General features: G+C 45.6%; 1 protein-coding gene and 1 pseudogene across 2 annotated transcripts in view; both read left to right on the top strand.

Moving 5' to 3' along the window:
• Positions 1-3167: 3167 nt before the first annotated feature.
• LOC148540419 (uncharacterized) lies at positions 3168-5694 on the top strand (annotated as a pseudogene).
• A 185-nt stretch (positions 5695-5879) lies between these two features.
• ARID3B (AT-rich interaction domain 3B) overlaps positions 5880-24328 on the top strand; it is a 106233-nt gene continuing 87784 nt past the window's right edge. For both annotated transcript variants that reach the window (XM_088446101.1, XM_088446108.1), the window contains exons 1-2: positions 5880-6027; positions 7634-8179. In XM_088446101.1, the coding sequence (XP_088302227.1) occupies positions 5992-6027; positions 7634-8179 (582 nt within the window). In that variant the 5' untranslated portion in view covers positions 5880-5991. The remainder of the gene's footprint in view (positions 6028-7633; positions 8180-24328) is intronic.

The raw sequence follows: 24328 nt of genomic DNA on the forward strand, positions 1-24328 counted from the left end.
CATTCTCCTGTGCTAGATTGGGAGGAACCTCAAATCCTGGCGTAGGGCCCTCGATGCCATGGCTCCTGTTTGTCATCTGTCAAACCTCCCCAGCGAGCCATTCGGAGTTCAGTTATCTCTCCAGAAGTTCAGCTTCCAGCTGCATACCAGTCCTTCCGACATGTGTTTAGTAAGAAGGCCGCTGAGACACTTCCTGCTCATAGAAACTGGGATTGCGCTATTGATCTATTACCTGGGAAAAAGCCACCTCGGGGAAGAACTTTTCCTCTCTCACTTCCCGAGTCCCAATCAGTGACTGAGTAAATCCAGGAGAATCTGGAACATGGTTTCATCAGGGAGTCCAAATCACCCGCGGGTCCCGGTCTATTCTTCATCAAAAAAAAGGACGGAGGTCTGAGACCATGTATTACCGGGGCCTGAATGCTATTACCATCAAAGACCAGTTTCCATTACCTCTGATATCCAAACTTTTCGATTGAATTAAAGGAGCAAAGATTTTTACCAAGCTAGATCTTCGCGGGGCCTACAATTTGATCAGGATTCAGGCTGGAGATGAGTGGAAGACAGCCTTCAATACTCGTGATAGTCACTTTGAGTACCTAGTCATGCCTTTGGGTTAAGCAATGCTTCCTGGGATTCTGCAATTTCTATCGCCAGTTCATCAAGAATTACTCAATCATAGCAGCTCCCATTACTGCACTCACCAAGAAAGGACAAGATACTCGTATATGGTCTTCCGCAGCTGAGGAGGCCTTTGTTCTTTTATAACAGTGCTTCATGTCAGCCCCTATTCTAAGACAACCTGACTGCGATCTGCCTTTCTTCTTGGAGGTGGACGCCTTCACGGTGGGAGTTGGGGCAGTACTGTCACAGAAGGATGAGTGGGGCAAGTGGTACTCCTGTGGGTTCTTTTCCCGTAAGTTTTCTGCTCCAGAGAAAAATTATGCAGTTGGGGATAAGGAATTACTAGCCATTAAGCTAGAGTTGAGATATTTGCTGGAGGGGGCAAAATTTCCGGTGACAGTCTACACAGATCACAAAAACCTCACCTATCTCAAAACCGAGCTTTGCCTGAATTATCGCCAGTCCAGGTGTTCCCTGTTTTTTGATTGTTTTAACCTGGTTATTACCTATCATCCAGGTTACAAGAATGTAAAAGCTGACGCCCTGTCTCGAGCATTCAATGTGGCCCAGGAGGATGAAGTAAAGGAAGACAAACCAATTTTAAATCCTGGGTGCTTTGTTGCAGTCACTAAGGACAAAATCGCGCCACGGAAAACATTTGTAGCACCCGAACTCCGGTCTAAGTTACTCCAGTGGGCCCATTCTTCTCGTTTATCAGGTCATGCAGGAATGGGGAGAACTTTGGAACTGATCCTTAGGAGTTTTTGGTGGCCGACTGTACGTCGCGATGTCAAGGACTTTGTGGCAGCCTGTACTATCTGTGCTCAGCATAAGGTGCCTCCTCAACTTCCATTCCCTGGTGGGCCCTTCACATCCCAGTCCGACACTGTATGTGGCTGTGGGAAAAGTGGTATAACACTTTGCGGCTGCCAGTCATAATTCCGACGCCGGAATACAGAACGCCGCGGGCCCGATCAAGGTAGGTACAGGCGCCCGTTCTCTTAGCCGCGCGGGGGGGGGGGATTTGGTTTAGGGCCCCCTGGGGGGACTTAATGTTAGGCAGGGGCGTTTCTAGAGAGAAGGGGGCCCATGTGCAGTTTCCGACACGGGCCCCCTCCTCTCCGCCCGGCAGCACACTGAGCTGTGCGTGGCCAGTGCCGGAGTTATAGACTCTGGGCACTAGAGTGTGCCCAGAGTCTATAGTGTATGCACCAGATCACCGTGAAAATGGCCGAGACTGCCATTTTCCCTGTACTGCGAATGCGCAAACAACGGGAAAATGGCCGCTGTGGCCATTTTCCAGTCGTTTTACAGTGCCGGACGCCAGCGCTGACGTGGGACTCCGAAGAGGTAAGTAATATTATGGGTTCAGGGCCTCCCTGGACCCAGGGGCCCGTGTTCCCCGCACCCTTTATAGATACGCCCCTGGTGTCAGGTACCCCCCCCGGGAAGGTTAGGTTTAGGCACTAACGGGGGAGGTTAGGATTAGGCACTAGGGTGGGGAGGTTAGGGTTAGGCACCCCTAAAGGCAGGCTAGGGGGGGATTAGAGTACTTACCTCAGCCTCCTTGTCGGGATTTGAACCAATACCATTCCCACCGGGACAGTGCCTGTAAAACAGGACTGTGCAGCTGAAATCGGAACAGTTGGGAGGTATGTATCTTCTTCCATCGGGCGTCGAGTCAGCTGGGATGCACATCTATACTGATGTGTACACGGCTTTTCGGAACAGCAAATGCTAGGACTGGTACCGACAGCATGCAGTGCTGAAGAAATAGATAGCAGCTATACATTTGTACTATCACACTGCTGCAGGTTTATGTGCCCACTTCAGATGCAACAGAAGAGGATATTGAACAATTTTATGCAGACCTCCAACAAGCAGTTGATCAAATTCTTGCTAAAGACATCGGGCCTCATTCAGAGTTGGTCGAAGCGGCCGCACGGAAAAAGGGGCCGGATATTCAAATGATTAACTCTCAAGTTGCGTCCCTAAGTTCGGATCGGTAGTTGGCCGACCAAGGGGAGGAAGCGGTCGGAAGACAAAAAAATACGCCCCCTTCTCGTACGCATTGCACGTCATCTCCGGGCATATATGGATTAAGCGAGACCATCGGGAAGAATATAAGGATTAATCGAGACCATCAGGAACCGTCGGCACTGGTCGTAGAGCTTAAGGTTGACCATACCCTCTCTTAAGCTCTACGATCATGTCAGTGTAAAAACCTCCCATGTCACATGTGCTATGACGCTACTTTGTTAATTATGCACTCCCATAAACCGTATGCACTCCCATAAAACGCCGTTCACATAATTAGGCACGCCTGCGTTCGGATTTCCACTCCCCCGTTTTCAAGCACCTTCCCGTTACCACCCACAAACGCCTCAATCTGTCACTCAAACTACCGACCTGGCTGTGTTCAAGGAGAGAGAAATTTCTGATCGTAGTGGCTAGTTTGCGCACGCGCATTGCGAACTTTACGCATGCGCAGTATAGCGAACATCGGTGGCGTACGACCGTGCGGCCGCTTCGACCGATTCTGAATGAGGTCCATCATCTTTATTGCTGGAGATTTCAATGCAAAAGTAGGCAAAGGAGAAGAGCCACTGGTCACAAGCAAATTCGGATTAGGAGAACAGAATGAGGCCGGGGAGCGACTGGTTCAGTTCTGTCAAGAAAATCGGCTACTGATCATGAACACGTGGTTTGAACAGCCTAAACGCCGTTTATACCCATGGACATCTCCTAACAGTCAATATCGCCATCATATCGACTACTTTCTCTGCCAACAACAATGGAAGAGCTCAATACAAGCAGTTAAAACACTCCCAGGTGCGGATTGTGGCTCTGACCATCAGCTACTCATCGCTAAAGTGAAACTCCGGTTCAACACCATCAAAAGGACACCTACAATGCGACGTTTTGATACCAACAATATTCCAGCACAATATGGAATAGAGGTAAAAAACCGATTTGAACTGCTGAGTACAACTGGAAAAGACCCAGACGATCTGTGGGAAGAAATGAAAGCAATCATAGTGGATGAAGCGAAAAAATTTGTTCCGTACAAAGAACCAGCAAAGAAATCGCAATGGTTATCAGATGCGTCGATTGAAATTTCAAGAAAGAGACGAACAGCCAAGGCCTCTGGCAATAGTATCAAATTCAAATTGCTAAATGCGGAATTTCAGAGAGAAGCGAGACGAGATAAGGAATGTTACTGGAATGAACAGTGCACAAAATTGGAAGAGTCAAACAAGCAAGGCCACATTCGTGAACTGTTCGCCTTTGTGAAGCAGACACGTGCACCATTTACGTCACGCAAAGCAGCGACCATCAAAGCCCGGAATGGTAAAATCCTACTGAATGAAGACCAAATCAAGCACAGGTGGAAGGAATACACAATGGAATTATATGCAGGCAATTGACTAAATCAGCCCATCGGCCAGGAAAATCCAAGCGAGTATGAACCAGATGTTCTAGAGGAGGAGGTTGCCTGGGCTTTAAAACAACTACCAAACAGGAAAGCCCCAGGCGTCGACGGTTTACAAGCCGAATTACTCAAGCCAGTACCTGTCTCAACACTAACAGCACTTTGCCAGCAGATATGGAGAATGAACTCATGGCCCAAAGATTGGATTAGATCAGTCTTTGTCCCGCTTCCAAAAAAGGGCGATGCACAGGAATGTGGCAACTATTGGACTATTGCACTCATATCACACGCAAGCAAAATATTGCTGAAGATTATTCAAAGACACATGGCCTACTTTGTAGAGAAGGAGCTCCCAGACACGCAGGCTGGATTTCGCAGGGGTCGGGGGACCAGAGATCAAATCGCAAACCTGCGATGGATTATGGAAAAGACACGAGAGTATCAAAAGGACGTGTACGTTTGCTTCATTGACTACAGCAAAGCATTCGATTGCGTTGATCACGACAAGTTATGGAAATGTTTACGGCAGATGGGCATTCCGGAGCACCTGGAGAAAGTGATGCGATCGCTCTACATGAGTCAAGAAGCCACAGTCAGGACAGCTTTTGGCAACACGGATTGGTTCAAGATCGGAAAAGGTGTTCGACAAGGCTGTATTCTCTTGCCAGCTTTATTCAATCTTTACGCCGAAATGATCATGAGACGATGCAGTTTGGACGAGTCTACAATTGGAGTAAAAATCGGAGGGAGGAACATCAACAATCTACGATATGCCGATGACACGACTCTGCTTGCTGAAAGTAGAAAAGACCTAGAATATTTGGTCAGGAGTCAAAGAAGCGAGAGCAAGGGACTGTACCTCAACATCAAGAAAACAAAGATAATGACTACGGCAAGTGACGATGCAGTCCATATTGCAATCGATAATGAGGAAGTCGAAACAGCACGAGACTTCCTCTTTCTGGGTTCTAAGACTGATCGCAGTGGAGAATCATCTACTGAAATAAAGCGATGAATTGCACTTGGCCGCAATGCTATGCTAGGAATGACGAAGATATGGAAGAGCAACAATATCAGCAGCGCAACAAAAGCACGGTTGTTCAATGCAATTATTTTTCTGATCTTTATGTATGCATGCGAAACCTGGACACTCAAGAAGGCAGATCGCAAGAGAATTGACGCTTTTGAATTGTGGTGCTGGAGGCGAATGCTGCGCATACCATGGACAGCAATGAATACGAACAAGGCAACCCTAGAGCGGGTCAAACCAAAAGTATCTTTAGAAGGCAAGATCACCAAACAACGACTCTCGTATTTTGGACATGTCATGTGGGCTAATTCCCTAGAAACAGCGCTAATGCTTGGATTCGTCAGCGGGCCCAGAAGAAGAGGACACCAAAGAACTCGTTGGCTGGACACAATAAAGGCTGACACAAACATGCCCATAAATGACCTGAAGATAGCGGTCAGAGAAAGAGAAGTGTGGCGTTCACTGATCCATAAAGTGTCCGAAAGTCGATGTCGACTAAACGGATAATCATCATACATTTGTAATTATACCATTGCCTGGTGCCATTACCTCCTCTGTCTTTTCATTTTGCAAGCACCGAGGGATTGTCTGCCCGCAGCCTGTGTAAACTCACATCGCAACGCTATCACTACACGACGAGCACCACTGAGCAGCAGGTTGGGTGCACCAAGATGGCGGTCACCTGCGTACAGGTGCTCAATGCTCATGCGCCGGACCTCGCGGAGGACGTCTTGCCGTTAGGCTTGGCGTGCGCCATTACGTCAGATCAGTTGCTTCGTTGTGTGTCGGGAGGGGCCTAGTGAGGCTTGGAGGTTGTAGTGAGACGGAAACGGAGGGGAAGCTGGGGCGGGCGGCGAAGTGGCCATAGGAGAGCGCGGTGCCGAGCGGCCTGCAGGCTGACGGGATGGTGGAGAAGGCCGACTGCGGGAGAGAGTCGATGGTGAGGGCAGAGAAGGGCCTCCTAGTACACACCGGGCGGGCGGCGGGGCGAGGGTCATCAACCACCAGCACACCGCACCCTGGGGTCCCACACCGGCGACCCCCATGCAGAGAACGCATCGCCGGCTCCCTCTCCAACACTACGGCTGCCCGCCGCCACGTACTCAGTGTAGTTGGAGATTTGGGATCGCTGGTTGGCGAGACCACCGGGGTGTCCTGTGGTGCGGGCCATCCGCTGCATGGCTACATGGGCGGATGTCATTATACATGTACAGGATAAGTCGCATGTGCCAACATCATCAGCCCCCAGTAGTGTGACCCCCTCGCCCTGTAGCCCCTACACGGCATATAATGTGCCTGTTATGAAGTAGGAAGGGTCTATCGTTTATAAAGTACTCATACATATTTTTAAATGGGCCCTCATCTACCATATTAATTTTACGAGTCAAAGTGTAATGTCCCCTTTACATGGTGGCACTCAAAATATTTACAGTCTGCTCATGTATTCAATATCACCAATACTCTTACTACTTCACAATTCGAAGAACATTCAGTGGTCTCAGCTGTATGTCCTAGTGATTAATATTATAGGATTGCTGTCTTTTAAAAGCTGACTGGTCTATAAGCTGTATGTATATTAGCAAATATATATATATATATATATATATATATATGTATGTGTGTGTGTCAGGTAAATTGGTCGTCTCACCTGGTTTGTCTTTCATTAAGAAATGTAATGGTTCTTGGAAGATAGAAATGTTTCTCTTATTCAGAGCCACTGACCGCACATGATCTTTTTTAAAGGTTTAATATATATTTTACCTTGTGATATGAATGTATTTGTCTGCATGTTCACCTAGAAGTTCATTTGTAATGGTAATTATTTGAAAAGTAAGTTTTCTGTTAAGATGTATAATATCCTTTCAAACACAAAGCACCTACATGTGGAGTTTAGATAATAGTTTATATGGCAGATGAGCTAATGGTAAAGGATTGTATTTCAAAGGAAAGGGCTTATAGATGTGACCGTTTATTTGGTTCTTTGAACGTACTTGTATCCATAAGATAGTTAGGTTCTGCTCCCTCACCCCAAACCTCCTGGTTTTGTTTCTAGTTCATGTATTTGGAAAATATATATATTTTTTGCTTTTGTAACTTTTTTGTATAATTGAAGCTATAAATGATTCTCAGATGCTGTGAATTTTAGGAGGGTAACATATAGGTGTCTTATTTGTTTTTTGCACACAGAGCCATTATACCATATGCAAAAAACGCATCAGGGTCCCATCTGGTACTAGTACTGTGCTATTCATGGTAGTTTTACCTTTGCTATCCTTAATTCTGCTTCTGACAAGTGTGTGCTTGCATAGTGTTGTTAACCAAACAACCAGATGTGACAAATGAAACATAGTTCTTAATCTGAACCAGTTAGTGTACTAGGGATACTTGTCCTTCTGCTTTTTTATTTCGTTAATCTTAAACCAAAGCAGAATCTGAAACAAAACTTCCAATATTTTTGAGCGTGTAGTTGCGACTATCCATGCAAGAGTACTTAGAGAAGATTAAGTCAATAATGCCTGCTTTTTGTGTTTATGCCTTGTTTTTAGCCCTCGCTGATTCAGAGTGGATTAAACCCCACCCTTTCGGGCACTTCTCAGATGCACACCAAGCAGGGCATGAAATTGGAGGCTGTGATGGAGCAACTCCAAAAGCAACAGCAGCAAACGGCTCGCACTAAGGAGGAACGTGAAAGACAGATTAGAGAAGCGAGACGGCTCTATGCCCAACAGCTGGCATCACAGCATGCATTGAAATCCATGCCTGGTCCTGCCATTATGTCATCTGCTAAAGCCCGCCCGCCCATGGCACCTCCACAGGGTGCCAGTGATCCTGATGATGAAGAAATGGAGGATGATGTAAGTGATGGAGGAGATTCATTTGGAGATGAGGGTGATGACGGGGAAGGCCATGCATCCATGCTAGCACAGAAGTATCTTCAGGCTCAGAGGGAGCAGCAGGGAATAGTTCCTCCCAATTTGCAAGGCAACTCCAGTCATCGACACCCAACTGTGAAGGAGGAGCCTCAAGATGAAAACTTTAACCCTTCACCTTCTAAATATCCCAAGCAAAGTTTGGAAGAGCACATTAAGCCGGTAAGATCACCATTAGCAGTCTAAAGGGGCAATTCAATTAGTGGCGATGGCTGAGAGTTGCTGGCATTCTGACACATTCTCCGACATCACGGGACCACCAACATCGAGTATTTTTCCTCGCACCCTATAGATGTGCGCAGAAGAATCTGTGATTTTGGGGTACCATAACTAGTGATATGAGCAGTCTCCCATCACACCTAATTGGATACGTGCCAAAATATTCTATAAATCAACAAGTTAATGTATTTAAAGTTTTCAACTTCCAGTATATGGCTAGAAATGTATATTAGTGTTGCATTTATCCTCTGCCAGTACCATTAAGGTTTTGTCTGTCAGTGTTTTCCATTCTACCCATGGGAAACATAGAGCATTTTCCTGTGGCACCTAAAGTGCTCTTTTCTCTTGTGTGACCCAAACTGCTATACAATTTACAAACCACTATGCACATGGAAGACAGCTGCAGCTAAGCCAAGTCTGAAAGGTGTGAAAGCTACAGAGAGCAGGCTCCAAAATTGTCGGGTGTTTTTATGATTGAATTAGGTCAAGAACATCTTTTTAAACGTATTCATTAGTATTATATTTGACTTTTTTTTTTGTTTAAAACACAGTATACCATAAAACAGCAATTTTTATGTTATACTGTAGTGATGGCCATTGACAGCTGTACCATCGATGGTTCAACCATTGTTAGAAACCATCGATTGTTTAGTGATTGGTCAAGATCTGTGTAGACCACAACTGCTGATGTTTCCTAAACATTGAGGGTTGCCATCCCTAATCAGAGGCTCAGAGATATCTATCTCGATAGATATATATAGATATATATATAATCAATATCTATCTCTGTTCCAGTATTCTCCCCAGGCTATTTTTTGCGGGTGCACCACCCGGCAAGAAACAGCCTACCACCCGGCACTTTGGGAGCCTGTAAATGGGGACAGTATCTGGGAGCTGTATTAAAAGTACCAGATCCTACAGACTTTGCAGCTTTATCATAATCCGATGACTGGGCCTCTAATAAGAAGAGGAGAATTAATATATAAAATATTATTTCAAGTTTAAATCATTTTATTATTGCGAAGGCCCTCACAGAATGCTTGATAGAACACCGGCACTCAAGAAATAAATCCAATATCCTGCTCCGGTGCCTTCCTAGCGGGATAGCATTGCCAGCGCTGGGTTTCCCAATCTCAGTGATCGACACACATGGAGAAGCCGCGAGTACAGAGGGACAAGGAGGTCCCTCTGAGATTGGCTGCTGCTGTAGGATTGTCATTTGTGTCTGTCCACAATCTATGGGGGGCGATTCAATCCAGTGCTATGTACCGAGAATTTAGATCCACGATGTGCTTTTATAGGTAATCTCCACGCAATCTTTCCTCTTTCCACACAATTCAATTAAAAACTCTCTGAAAAGCTTCACCGCAAAATCACATTTGTTCCCTTGCACCCCCAAGGGTATGGGAAAAAATGGGGAAATTTATTAAATTTATTTATTTTTTTTAAGTTAAAAGTGACTGGTCACAGCGCAGTACCTCTGACATACTTCTGACAATAATCAGGCCCTTGGAGATATTTGAATAGCACAATATGGACAATACTGACATGACCGTTTTTAAGTGAATTTCGGTAAAATTCTTAAAAATGGGATAAATGTCGGAGTGTTGCATTTATGGGGAAGTGTGTTTGAACTTGCAGGTTGCAAACTTGTCTTTAAACACTGAATAAAAACATTAAATACATTTTTTCTGTACTCCAAAATATTTTAGTTTGCTGAAAAACACTTGCTGCCTACCATTTTTCTATCATTACTGAAAAAAAAAATTATCAACAATTTGACACCTTTAAAGAAGAACCAGTACTTTGCTTATGTCTGCTATCCGCCTTCTGATACTGTACTGCTGTGTTGTTTGGCACTTTTGGAGGGTTCAGGGTGATTTCCCCATTTTTTTAATCATTTTCTCCCACGTCACATGTAGAATTAAGGTGCCATATTGCCACAATTTACGGGAAGGGCTTTTTACAGTTGAATTGCAACCGATGCGGGAGCGCGCTTCATGAAAATGAGTTGTAGTGCGTGTAATATTTAATTTGCGAATTCGTGCTCCCAAAGTTCTGTTGAATTGAATTGCCTCCAAGATATCTACCTCATGGACACACGCCACTATCAGAACAGCTTTAATGTACAAGTGTTTTTTGATTTGTGGGAGGAAACCCACCCATATAGGGGCTGATTCCGAGTCGCATGCTGCTGCAACCACATTGACTTTATGCAAATTCTAGTATCAGTCCTTCCTCTGGTGTACAACCGTTCATAAGAATGCACATTTACAGTTGCAACCATCACAAGTTGCACCAACCCCATGCTAGGTGCAGAATCTGTCAGAGTATGACCTCCAGTGTACGTGATTAAGCGCCTGTGTCCGCAACCACTTCTGCGACACTCCCATCGCACACCCATCAAACAGAATATCTGTGTCCTTTTAGTCACTGTCCAATACAAACCAAAGTCAGTGCGGCTTAATTGCTCCTCAGTCTGTGCACAGGCACTGTGGAATGCATGCACTGTGACTTTTTAGGGATTTAGACGCATGTGCAGTTGCAAAAAAAAATGCTAATTTACCAGAACATCTGCTTTGTGTCCCACTCCGAATTAGCCCCATAAACATATTTAGGTCCCTATTTTGGATGAAACCCACGACTCTAGTACTTTGAAGCAAAATAGCAAACCACTCTTTCACCATGGTGCTATTATACTGATATGCAATTGTTAATTTCATTTGGGAGATGAGAATGTGTTTGGGCAGTTAAAGGGGCAGATTCAATTACATGCAAGCTGCCATCGGCCAGTTACGATAGGCTAATTCTTGTAGCACCTCTATAGACTGCAAGCAGAACCAGCTTTCCTCGAGGTACTGTGCAAAGTCGTTCTGGTGGCTTCTCCGCTTAATTGAATTAGCCCCTGTGAACCGGTTTGGTTGGTTTCATGTTAGTCTGATGCCAATAGAATTGGTACAATCAGACCTATATGTATGAAGAGAACACTTAAGAGGTGAATTCAATTATTTTTGCGCACTTGCTCAGCCATCTATCCCCCCTAAGAATGAATCTAAAATTGTGGTTGTAGCATTTCATCCAAACAGCAAAATTTTACTACACCTTCAAGGGCTATGTGAACACTGTTCATTTATAGGGCTCGATTCTATTCAGCGCGATGTAAATAGCTCCGGGAGTGAGCTCCCGGAGCTATTCACTACACCGTGCTGACAAGTCCGACAAAAGTCCCGACGCGAGGCTGTTTTCTGCCCTTAGCGCCGGGAAAACAGCCTCGCGCCGGGAAGTTAGGTCGGGGAATGCCCGTTATCGCGCCTAAACACCCTGTTTAAGGCGCGATAACGAGCCTTCCCCGACCTAACAGCGCGATGAATTGAATAGCTCCGGGAGCTATCTCCCGGCGCTATTTACATCGCGCTGAATTGAATTGTGCCCATAGTTTGCACATTTTGGAAATAATGGTGGGACAGGTAATTGCAAAAACCAGTGACATTTGCTTTCATTTTCTAAATAGTGCTAGGACTATTTCATACAGATCACAGTTCGTAATCAAACTTTGTGCAGGCTACAAGTCATATTGTATTAAATTATGTATATCTATTAATTTAGATATGCCATATATTTAAAAAAAAAATGGAGATTTATGTACTTTACTAAGATTTATGTTCATAATTTTTATGAACACAAAGATTCCTACAGTACTGTAGTGCCAACTAACATAAGTAATCTGGAATACAATGTTCGGAGAGAGAGGTATATGTATATATATGTATATGTGTGTGTGTGTATATGTGTATATATATATATGTATGTGTGTGTGTATGTATGTATGTATGTATGTATGTATGTATGAGAGAGGCTTCAGAGCCTAAGTGGGGCAGCTAGTGGTTGATTTTATAATTGTTTTTGGATTAGTTCTTATTTAAGTGCCATAAGATGCTGCGTTTTGTTTTAGGTAATGACAGAATCTGCTGCTTGTTGGATTTATCACTTTTTTGCCAGTTACCTATTATTCAGTCTAATAAATGTTCTATCTTATATGTAATGTGTCCTTTTATCTGGTTTCTCATTTATTTATATAAGAACTAAGAATAGGTTAAAATGCAATGTTTATGCTGCAGTTGTGGGGACCTTCCAGGTTCCAAGAGCCAGCCATGATCCTTGTAGCTGTGTCACTGGTGTGGCCATGTTTTATGTGAAACGCTTAGGGTTGTGACCCATTAGTGCAGTGGTTCTCAAACTGTGTCCTCAGAACCCCACACAGGTCACGTTTAACAGGTCACCCAGCAGGTGCACAGGTGTATTCATTACTGACTGACATTTTAAAAGAACCACAGGTGGAGCTAATTATATTATTAAACTTTAGCGGGGGAGGGTTAGGGTCAGGCACTAGGGAGGGGGAAGTTAGGTTTAGTCACTAGGAGGGGTGGTTAGGTTCAAGCACAGAGGAGAGTCGGGGGAAGGTTGAGATAATTACCTACAGGTGTCTGTATCCTTACCCGGGATGCGTTCAGCATCCCAGCGCCGGGATGCCGAAGGTAAGTAGCGGGGTTGGGGCTAGGCAGTAAGGGGGAAGTGTTAGGTTTAAGGTGCGCGAGTTTAGGCACCAAAGACAGAAGGTTAGGGTAGGGAAAGGGGGAGGGTTAGCAAACTGACCAACAAGTGTCGGTATGTTAACCCTGTCGTGATCCCGGCATCATGATTCTGACCACCAGAATCCCGACTGTCGGTATTTCGTACGAATCCCTCCTTACACTACTGGGATTCCGGTGTCTGGACCGCCGGGATCCTCAGCGCCGGCATCCCGTACACTTCCCAGCCATCCAACTAAAATGTAGACTTATAACAGAGAGACTAGTTATAACACCACTTTTGAGTACATGTGGGACATAAAAGGAATTTCTTTCAAGGCATGTACTATATACAGAGCAATGTATACAGGCAATTTTTAGAGTCCATTATTTTTCAGTTTGAGAGAGGACGTTTTTTTTTTTTTTTTTTTTACTTTTTTACCAAAGATTCTTCTGGAAGTTTAGCATCCACCCTTGCAGCGATTGGGAAGGTGATCTGTATATGGAGGTAGCAATAAACCACAGGAAATGACCTATGCCTTCTATGTTAACATGTTTTCCAGCAGCCTGATGTTAGATTATCTGTACCTTGGCCAATGTATTGCCACCTAATAAGATTGATCTAGTATACATAGAGCATGCTATAGTGACCTTACATTAGTATATTTAATTTCCCTTGTACTAAATATTCATGCTTTCAGCTAAACCGTACATCTCAGAATATATTTAAATGTTTACAGCATATTTACTATCCCTGTAAAATGTCTATAGTATGGCATTATGATCTCCATAGTGGGCTATGAAAAGACCATTATGTTGTACTGTGTAACCTACAACATAGGGAATTGCTGTGCTGGAAGTGTTCTGTTTTAACAACCAACGAAGGAGTTTAACACACGAATATTTTTTTCCTGCCCGACTCCTCACTTGTTTCTGCACAAATCCTGACATAACACTAGTTATTTCACTAATGTATGTTTCTACAATTAGGTACCAAATATACAGTGTTTTTGTGCAATGTTGGGTATTTTGGTAAATGAGGAGTTAAGTTTTGCAGCTCTGTAACTCCTCCCCCATTGTAAGCTGCCACATGTTGGCTATGCAACCCCCAAACTCATTAAATGGAGAGACCAGTTTAGCCTGACCAACTGGCCACAATAACACATAAGAATCTGGTTTTACTTCTTATTCCTTGTTCCAAAATCAGGTCGCCTGACCTCCCAGCATGAGACACTTGAAGGCCGAATTTGCTTGCTCCATGGTTATATGTGCTTGCTTTTTGCTCATTTATATTGTTTAGCTCTTGTTTGTAGGAATTTGAACTTAACAGTTTTTCTGGTTTAATATTCCCATTTATTCACACTTTATATGATTCCCCAGAGGTCTTTTACGTTCTTAGAAATGAATATCCAAGATATGCAAATATTATTGTTTCTGGTAGTTTGCAAGTGTGTTTCTTGTTTGGTTTTTTAAATGAAGCCCACACCTGCACATCTATAGGCCCCCGTACATCAGCAATTGATTGCAGCAATCGTGCAATTTGCAATCGATTATGTATAAAAATCTTTCCCTTTTTCCATCGATTGCAAATTGCACGATTGCTGCAATCAATTGCTGACGTATGGGGGCCTTATGTTTCACATATTCTTTAGTGTAGATCAGGGGTATTCAGCTGGACAACCGCATGTTGAATACCCCTGTTGTAGATGACTATTGGTTTTTTTTTTTGTTTTGTTTTAATTGTACACACTTTTTTCGGATGCAGTAAACCTCAAAGAACACAGTTAAATATTGTACCTATACTGGTTCTAGGTAATAAAACACTCTTTCCACATATGTGGATCTTATACAAAGCACTAGATGTAATTGTTTTCTTTGCTTTCCTCTCCTTACATTTATTACTTTTTGTTTGAGTGCATTGCATATGGTGGACACAGTATGTGCTAATAATCACGGTACTGCCGCGATTATCATCTGTCCCGCTCACAGGAGAAATGAAAATATCCCCGCTATGTACAAAGGGGAACTCGCATGGTCAGCGGTTGTGGTAACCGCTGTCCCTGCGAGTTATATCCCTGGCAAATTGTGGAAGTCTTTCCCAGGGTACGCGGTCACTGCGCATGTGCACAGTGTCTGCTTCCGGGACTGGCTGGGGGCTGGGAGATCTCTCTCCTGCCCCTGGAGCCTCCATAGGCTTACAGTAATGTACACCATCTGAAGATGGTGTAAACTACTGGAGCTCAACTCTGAACAGCTTCACTTTTTGGAGTGTAGTACATAGGGGTCAGTTCGTAGTCCCCATGGGCACTGCGATCTGCAGCGCTAACTAGCACTTTGCTGGAGAGTTCTGTGAAATCTCCTGCATTGTGCTTTTAGTACATAACTACACTACATAAAATTTTGCAGAAACAGCAGATTTTTATTTTGGGGGGAGGCGGCTTGATACATAGGCCCCTTAGTGCTAATTAATCTCAAGACAATGTCTGCCATTTCTATAATTTATTTTTTCCTTATATATATATATATATATAAATAATTTTTTGTGACTATGGTTTAAAATGATCCATTATAAGAATGGCAGTGATAGAAAAGAGAATCTTATTTGTGCTTGTAGCATTCAACAGTGTACTTGCAACTGTCGTCTTTCTGCAATGTGGCACAAATAATCAATGCTAATGTTGAAAAAAAACATTCATGGTTAGCGTTACTGCCTCACAGCACTGGTGTCTTGGGTTTGATTTGCACTATGGCTTTTGTATCTCTGTGCTTGTGTGGGTTTCCTCCAGGTGCTCTGGGTTCCTCCCACAAGACAAAAATATAATGGCAGGTTAATTGGCTCCCGACAAAAAAATAAAATAAAACTAATGTGTATTTGTGTACATGTGGTAGAATATATTTTGTAAATTCTGACAGTGAAAAGCATCACCTGGGCCAAGGGATTAGGGAGTGGCAATTGTCACCTCTTTGTTTACAGTGTAATGGTAAAGGGTCATTAAGGCCGCCCCATTTCTTTATACTGTCATAATGATAAATGCACACGATTGTTATAGGTTTTTAACAAATACCCATTTCTCCTTCATCCACTAGGGGACACTGGAGGCTTCATGACAGTGTGGTATAGATGTGTGCTAACCGGGAGTTGGCACTTTACATTTAGAAAGTATGACTAGCTCCTCCCCCTCTATACCCCACCTACAAGCCTGTCTTAGTATTGTGCCCAAGGCAGCTGGTCATACTTTGGGCTTCTTCTCAGGGCATAGTTTAGTTTAATAGGTAAAGAAGATGCTGAAACAAGCGTTGAAGACCTGACAGGCAGCAGCTGCTTGCGGCTCGTGCACGGGTCCTCGGCTACAGAGACAACTCTCTCTGGGGTAGTACCAGGACGCACCGCGTGCGGAACACGTCTAGGTCCCCCATTAGCCTCACCGCCACTGCCAGCCTCGGCAGTTATTGAGAGTATTATCCTGGCTCCCCGATTAGTGGGGTTGCCAGGCACAAAAAAGGTGGTGCATACTAGCAGCGGCAGTCCGCGGGCGCCATATACAGTATTTAAAACAGGAGCCATAGCGAGGGGCGGAGCGTAAAGCTGAGGTGTGCTCCTTGCTCCCAGCTTGCTCGGCGTTTCCATAGCACAGCCGACGGACATTACCGGACTACTGCTGCTGGGCTGCGCTGATCGTTTTGACAGCGCTGAGACTGAGACAGCCTCCCCAGGATTCGTGAGTGACCAGTGGGGTAAAGCTGGCCACACACTAGACCAACTTTCATCCAACCATCCAACTAGTTGGTTGGAATGAAATCTGGTAAGGTGTGAAAGGAAATGACAATAAGCAATTTGCTCCCAAACGCCGGAAAATTGACAAAAACTGTTGTCTGAACAAATTGTTTAGATCAAACCTGAATGACCATTTTCATCTGTTTTCTGGCATTTAGGAGCAAATTGCTGATCATCAGTTTCTCCCATACCTTACCAGATTTTCTTTCCAACCAATCAACTAGTTGGATGAAAGTTGGTCTAGTGTGTGGCCAGCTTTAGACTTTATAGGAGCACAGTCTTATAATATTGCTGTGATTTATGCATAGCGCTTTTGGCACTGTTAACAGTGCTGTTTGGGCGGGTATGGCTCTCCTCCCTCTCTGCCCTTATCTCCTATTATATATCTGTCTCTACTCTTACTGTCCACTACACTACTGTATTGTTTGTATGTCAGTGTTGTGTACCATGGCCGGAAGAGGGTCTAAAGCTTCACAGAAAACTTTTTCTTGCACAAAGTGTGCAGAAAAGTTTACACAGGGGCAATCCTCTAGCTCCCTGTTGTATGACAATTGTATTCAGAGCAGCAGGCTCAAAGCTCACCCCAGATGCAGGAACCGCCGGCTTGGGCGGCACAGTTCACTTCTGTTATGTCACACCTGTCTGCAGAACTGGAGGCCTCTCGTAAGGATAGAGCGGTTTCTACTCTCACCCCCTGAACCAGCCTGGGCTCGTTACCTAGTTAAGTCGGTGGAGGGGCTCACAAAAGCCATGACCTTTCCTGTGCCCCTTCCGCAGGTACTTCACCACAGGTTCCCAAGAATAGGCTGTTACCCTCAGTCCTACAGTCAGATGACTCTGAGGTTGAGGATATGGCCACACTAGAGGAGGGCGAGTTTCATGATTGTGGGGACGAATATGTTCCGGACGATCCGGAAACTTATTCCCAGGGGATAGAAGCTCTGATTTTAGCAATATGTCGGGTATTAAACATTGAGGAAGAGGACTAGGGTTCTGCTCAGCCTTCTATCTTTCTTACGAAGCAAAGACAGGATGCCTCCTTTCCAGCATCTGAAGAGCTGGATTCTATCCTAACCACTGCCTGGAAACACCCGGATAAAAAATTCCAGGTAACCCATCAACTTTTGTCCTCCTACCCTTTCCCTACAGAAAGCAGGAAGCTATGTGATAATCCACCCTTGGTAGACCCCTCAGTGTCTCGTCTGTCCAAAAAGACGGTTCTGCCAGTACCAGGGGCCATTTCCTTAAGAGACAGGAAGTTGGAGAACACCCTAAAGTTCATTTACACAGTAGTGGGCGTGATTCTTCGCCCTGCGCTAGTGGGCTGCTGGGTCAATAAAGCGATTGAAGCCTGGGCTAAACTACTATCCAAAGGATTACGGACTGGACTCCCAGCTGAGAATCTTATTCCTTTAGCAGAACAGATTGGGGAGTCGGCTGCTTATGTTGGCGAGGCTTCAAAAGAGATATGTAATCTCATTTCTAGGTCTTCCGCTCTAGCAATATCGGCCCGCAGAGCTCTTTGGCTGTGACAGTGGCAGACTGTTGCAGAATCAAAGAGGGCGGAGGAAGCACTTCCATTCACTGGTAACATCCTGTTCGGACCCAAACTGGACAAGTAGATCTCCCAGGCTATGGGGGTAAATCTACTTCTCTTCCGTCAGCTGCTCTGGCTTTCCTGTCCTTTCGTGCCCCAGGAAAATTTAGAGGCCATTCCAGAGGAGGACCTACCACTTCTCGTGATTCCAGAGGTAGTGGTAGAGCCGCAGCAACCTCTACACACCAGGACAATAAGCCCTCCACCAAACCCAGTACATGACTGGTTTTTCTCTCACCTGGGGTACCCCAGTGTGGGAGCTAGTCTTCGAGATTTCAGGACAGTGTGGGCACAAACTTGTCCGGACACCTGGGTTCGGGACCTCATCACCCAGGAGTACAAACTCTATTTCCAGATCCAACCACCTCCTCACAGGTTTTCTAGTCTCCAACGACAGACGGGTTGTGATACAAGAAGCTGTAGACAAACTTCTGAACACTCGAGTGTTGGTACATTTCCCCACACATCATTTAAAACAAGGGTTCTACTCCAGCTTGTTTTTGGTTCTGAAGCCGGACGGATCGGTCAGACCTATTCTGAACCTGAAAGATCTCAATCCCTATCTGAGCGTATTCAAGTTTAAGATGGAGTCACTTCAATCTGTCATCGCGGGGCTCGAGGAAAACGAGTTTCTGGTGTCTTTGGACATAAAAGATGCCTACCTACACATTCCCGTCTGGCACCTTCACCAAGCGTTCCTATGATTCGGGACTCACATTTTTCCATTCCAGGCCTTACCCTTTGGCCTATCTTCTATTCCCAGGGTATTCACCAAAGTAATGGCAGTGATGATGGCTCTCCTTTGGACTCAGGGAGTCACGATTGTCCCTTACCTGGACGATCTCCTCCTGAAAGCTACTTTGAGGAACCAATTATTACAAAACATACTGTTGACTCACTGGCTCCTCATACAACACAAGTGGATCCTGAACTTTTCCAAGTCCCTTCTGCAGCCAACACACAGGCTTCAATACTGGGGATGATTCTGGACACGGTAAGTCAGAAGGTCTTCCTACCTCAGGAAAAAGCATCTTCCATTCAGGAGATGGTGCGGCTGATCTTACAACATCGACTAGTATCTGTGCACCTGTGCATACGACTCCTCGGGAAGATGGTTGCGACCTTTCCATACGGCCGCTTCCACTCCAGGCCTTTTCAACTGGACCTCTCCCAGTGGTTGGGATCCCATCTATTCCTTCACCAACGAGTGAAGCTGGCCCTAGAACTCAGATCTCTCTTCTCTGGTGGCTGAATTAATCTCACCTGTTGGAGGGCAAGAGGTTCGGAGTGTGGAATTGAATTCTCCTCACCATAGACGCGAGTCTGAGGGCAGTGACTCTGGAGAACCATTTCCAGGGCTGCTGGACTTTACAGGAAGCGAGACTGCCCATAAACATTTTGGAATTACGAGCAGTGTTTTATGCTCTTCAGCTAGCGCATGACATGTTGCGGTTGTCAAGCCGTCAGTCCAGTCGGACAACGCCACGGCGGTGACGTACATAAACCGACGAGGTGGCACCAGAAGTCAGGCAGCAATGAAGTAGGTAAGTCGCATTCTTCTCTGGGTGGAGGAATTTGCTGTAGCAATATTTATTCCAGGCGTGGACAATTGGGAGGCAGACTACCTCGGTCATCAGGACGTACATCCCGGGGAGTGGGTGTTTCAGCCCCAGGTGTTTCAACAGCTTGTTCAGAGGTGGGGCCTTCCACAAGTCGACCTCATGACGTCCAGACGCAATCAACTGCCTCTGTACCCGGAGGCTGTGGCAGTGGACGCACTCACAACACCCTGGCGGTTCCGATTAGTCTGTTTCCGCCAATTCCTTTTCTGCCTCTGCTTCTGCAACGCATCAAGTGGGAAAGGGCCAGGGTTCTGTTAGTGCAGTGGTCAGGGAACAGGGGTATATTACCCCACATGGGGTAAAAATTAAATTCCTGGGGGAAATGGACGGACAGCCGGGCATGCATATGAATCATTCTATAATTTAGAATGATTCATATGCATGCCCAGCTATGCCGCAGGGAGGCTCTAAGCCGGCCGCCCGCTGAGATGTTATTACCAACGGGCGCCCGGCTCCTTCCCTGCAGCGCCGCGTTAGCCGGAGGCTGGAGTTTTTTTCTGAGGGGCATTATATGGGGCACTACTACACGGGCACTATATGGGGGCACTACTATGAGATTTCCTTCCTTTCAAATCAAGGGGGTAACCTCTGCATATCTAAATATATTTTGGGGTAAAAGACAAAAAAGTTCCCTGACCCCTGTGTTAATGGCTTCAGATTGGCCCCGCAGAGCTTGGTATTCCAACCTGTCTACTGCTGATAAACGATCCGTGGCTTCTAATGCTGTGAAAGGATCTCCTGCAGCAGGGTCCTTTTGTCTATCCAGACTTAAGGCGGCTACGTTTGATGGCATTGCTTTTGAAAGGGCAATCTTAAAGGGGATCCCATCTACTGTAATCCCTACCATGCTCCGTGCCTGGAAGGAAGTTACTTCCAGACACTACTATTGTATCTGGAAGGCTTATGTGATCTGGTGTGAACGTCTGGGATCGCCCCCTACAAGGTGTCCAAGCTCTTCCTTTTCCTGCAGTTACTATTCTCAGTGGGCCTACATCTTGGAGCCCTGAAGGTTCAGATTTCAGCACTGTCCATTTTCTTCCAGAAGAAACTGGCCTTACTCCCAGTTCATACCTTTTTGCAGGGGATTATCAGATTGCAACCTCTCTTTGTCCGTCCCCACGGCTCCGTGGGATTTGGATCTCGTCCTCTTTCTTGCAGTCTTCACTGTTTGAACCATTACAGACGGTTGAGTTTAAGTACCACTCGTGGAAGGTGGTACTTCTCCTAGCCCTGGCTTCGGCCAGGCGAGTGTCTGAGCTCGGGGCTCTTTCCTGTCGTCCTTGATATTCCATGCGGATAGGGCTGAACTCTGTACGCAGATGGCATTCCTTCGTAAAATGGTCTCTGAGTTCCACATGAAACCAGCCTGTTGTGGTGCCAGTTCTTCCAGAGTACTCGCCAGCTTCCAGATCCCTGGACGTCGTTAGAGCCATCAGGATCTACGTGGATCTCTAGGAAAACAGATTTTGTTTGTCCGGTATGATGTCGCTCGTCCTGGTTGTCCGGCTTCCAAGCAGACTGGATCTGACCATCAGGCAGGCCTATGTGGCCTCCTCCAAGGAACCTCCGGCTTCCATCACAGCGCATTCCACGCGCTAGGTGGGTCCCTCTTGTGTGCGGCTGCCCGCGCGGTACCCATGACTCAACTTTGTCAAGCGGCCACTTGGTCGGGCCAACATATCTTTGTCCGATTTTACCATTTGATACTTTTGCGGCCTCTGCCTCGCAATATGGCCGTGCAGGGTTCTCAGCGCTCTCCCTGTCGGGGTGGGAGCTCTGGGATGTCCCCACTGTCATGAAGCCTCCAGTGTCCCCTAGTGGATGAAGGAGAAAACAGGATTTTGGTACTTACCGATAATCCCTTTCTCCGATTCCACAGGGGACACTGGACACCCACCTAGCGCTGTTCCTTCCTGCCATGGTTGGTTGTCTTTCTACGTTATGACTGGTTTATTTTTCTTTGTTCTACTGTTTTTTAGAACCTTTTTATACATGTTCTGTTTTGTTTGTCGTCATGTGTACTTGCTTCACCTCCTTCTCTGCAGTTTCTTTCCAGCTCTCCTCGGGGACAGACTGGCTTGTAGGGGGGTATTGAGGGGGAGGAGCTAGTCACACTTTAAATTTATAAAGTACCAGCTCCCGATTAGCACACATCTATACCCCACTGTCATGAAGCCTCCAGTGTCCCCTGTGGAATCGGAGAAAGGGCTTTATCGGTAAGTACCAAAATCCTGTTTTCACCCCCGCCTTGCCAGATCACACCTTGAATTTTGTACACTGGTCCATCACGGGTGTGAACCGGTTGAGACCCCTTTTAGACTGGCTACCCAACCCGGCTTATTGACTGGTCAATAACCTCACCGACTTCATGAACCGAGCCGGTGTTTGGAGATGAGATCCTCTCCAAGCGCCGGCTCTTCCTATGGTGTGAACGGATCCTGGGTCTCATCGACCCGGGTTACCTGTTCACACTGCACCGCGAGCCATGTTGAACCCTTCTCATTACCCAGGTTGAAATGCCGGGTTGCTTGACACCGGTTATTTCAACTGGGCCCTTTCCCGGAGCTATTCAATTCAGCGCGCTGTTAAGCCTGACTAAGGATTTCTTCTAGCACCCCTCACAACTCTTGGCATGATGCGTTTTTCTGCCCTTAGCACGGCGGAAACAGTGTCGCGCCAGGCAGTTAAGTCAGAGAATGCTCGTTCTCGAGACTTAAACACCATGCTTAAGCCGCTAGAACAGGCATTCTCCGACATAACAGCGTGCTGAATTGAATAGCTCCAGGAGTTCCTTCCCGGCGCTATTCAATTCGCGTTGAATTGACTTGTGCCTTTGTGTTCCAAGGGGTTATCTAGTAACCTATTGGGAAGTTTTTATTGTACTCCAATGCCTCTTGGTCATGTAATTCATGTGAATACTTTTAGGGGGGAATTTAAGTTTTTTTTTTGTTGTTTTTTTTTTGGGTGCTGACCGCTTTTCAATTATTGCTTCAATCAGGTGCAAGTGCCGCGAACGGTCGGATTTGTTTGTACTGTTCTGAGGTGACAAACAGAACTCCGCAAAAAGCTGACTGGGCGCACTCTGCCGCTACTTTAAACTGGTTTAACAGCGATAACTAAGTCACTCAAGTTTAATCGAAGCAACAATTGAATTGCTTTGTTGGGTGCCCATTACTAATGGGTGCCCAAAAAACAATTAATTTCCCCCCTTATTGTCCACGGCAAATGGGGGGGAAAAACATATGACACAAGCGGCTTGGCAGGATAAATATTTTGATGGAGACAATCACAGGCAGTTTCCCATGCCAGCAGTCGTGATTGGCTAGTGGTAAGGGTAGTCCTGGCACTCCTTGTTTTGGTCACACATTTATAACTGTTTGTAGGTGTACACAGTGCACTGATTGGACTTTCAAATGACATTCTTTGACCTTATTGTGTAGGTGTAAGCAGTATTGGAAAAAAGTGAATCAACAGAAGTGCACCAAGACGTAAGTCTGAACGTAAATGTATAATTACACACGCAATAGTGATTGTGATTCAGTGATTACAGTGACCCCCTGCACCAAAAATAGAAAAGTTTGTACTGTATACCATCATTCACTGCTCACTATGCACTGAGTAACGGATATGTAATGTGTTCATTGGGGACGATTCAATTGTTTAGCCGCTGGCTATTTTTTTTTTTTAAGGCGCCCGACTGAGCAATTCAAGTGTTACTCCGTCTGAGCGCGATAGCCGCTGGCATTTCTGCTCGCACCCTCAGGAAGGTGCAAGCAAAAATGTGCAAAGAAACCCGTGGTTAGGGCGCCCTAACTAGGACTTAAGACAGGTTTTACGTGGCTAAACCCGGTCTAATATGGCGTCAAGAGGACGATAATGAGCGCCAGAACAATCGAATTGCAAAACTGGGCGCTCATTAATTATCGCCCACGCAACAATTGACTCGCCCCCTTTGACTGAGCCAAGTCTTCATAGGAGTCTAGGGGTGACCGCTGGTTATCATGATTTCTCTGTAATGCGCATCTAGTTCTATTATGCATTTATACAGATGTGTCCTTCTACATATGCCATGCAGCATGACATGCCTGGTGTGAGTGATCCTCCAGGTCCCATGCATCTCTGTTAGCGTCGGGCATCTTTTCTTTTTTTTTTTTTCTGAAAATTCATCTTAGACGCTGTGGAGACTGTGCTGATTAATGTGATATGTGACATTTGTATATCTGTGTGCGACTGAGTCTGTAAACGGAACTTTGTGGAAAAGAGCTGCACCGTAGCACTTTGTACACTGATTCTGAGAGTCACTCGCACATAGATATACAAGTGTCACACATCAAATTAATCAGCGTAGTCTCCTGGTGTGTCTTAGTTGCATCACATTGTGACTTAGACCCGTATTCAATTTGAGCCGAGCCAAGTTATCGCAGCCCGGACTTAACGCCGACTTCGCCTGTTTTGTATGCGTTAAAGTATCGCGCGCGTGCCCGCGCATCACCGTATTCAATTTCAAAGTACGTGTAAACGGCACCCGGC

The sequence above is a fragment of the Taudactylus pleione genome, unplaced genomic scaffold (genome assembly GCF_031769625.1).
Source record: "Taudactylus pleione unplaced genomic scaffold, aTauple2 ptg000019l, whole genome shotgun sequence".
Lineage (NCBI taxonomy): Eukaryota > Metazoa > Chordata > Amphibia > Anura > Myobatrachidae > Taudactylus > Taudactylus pleione.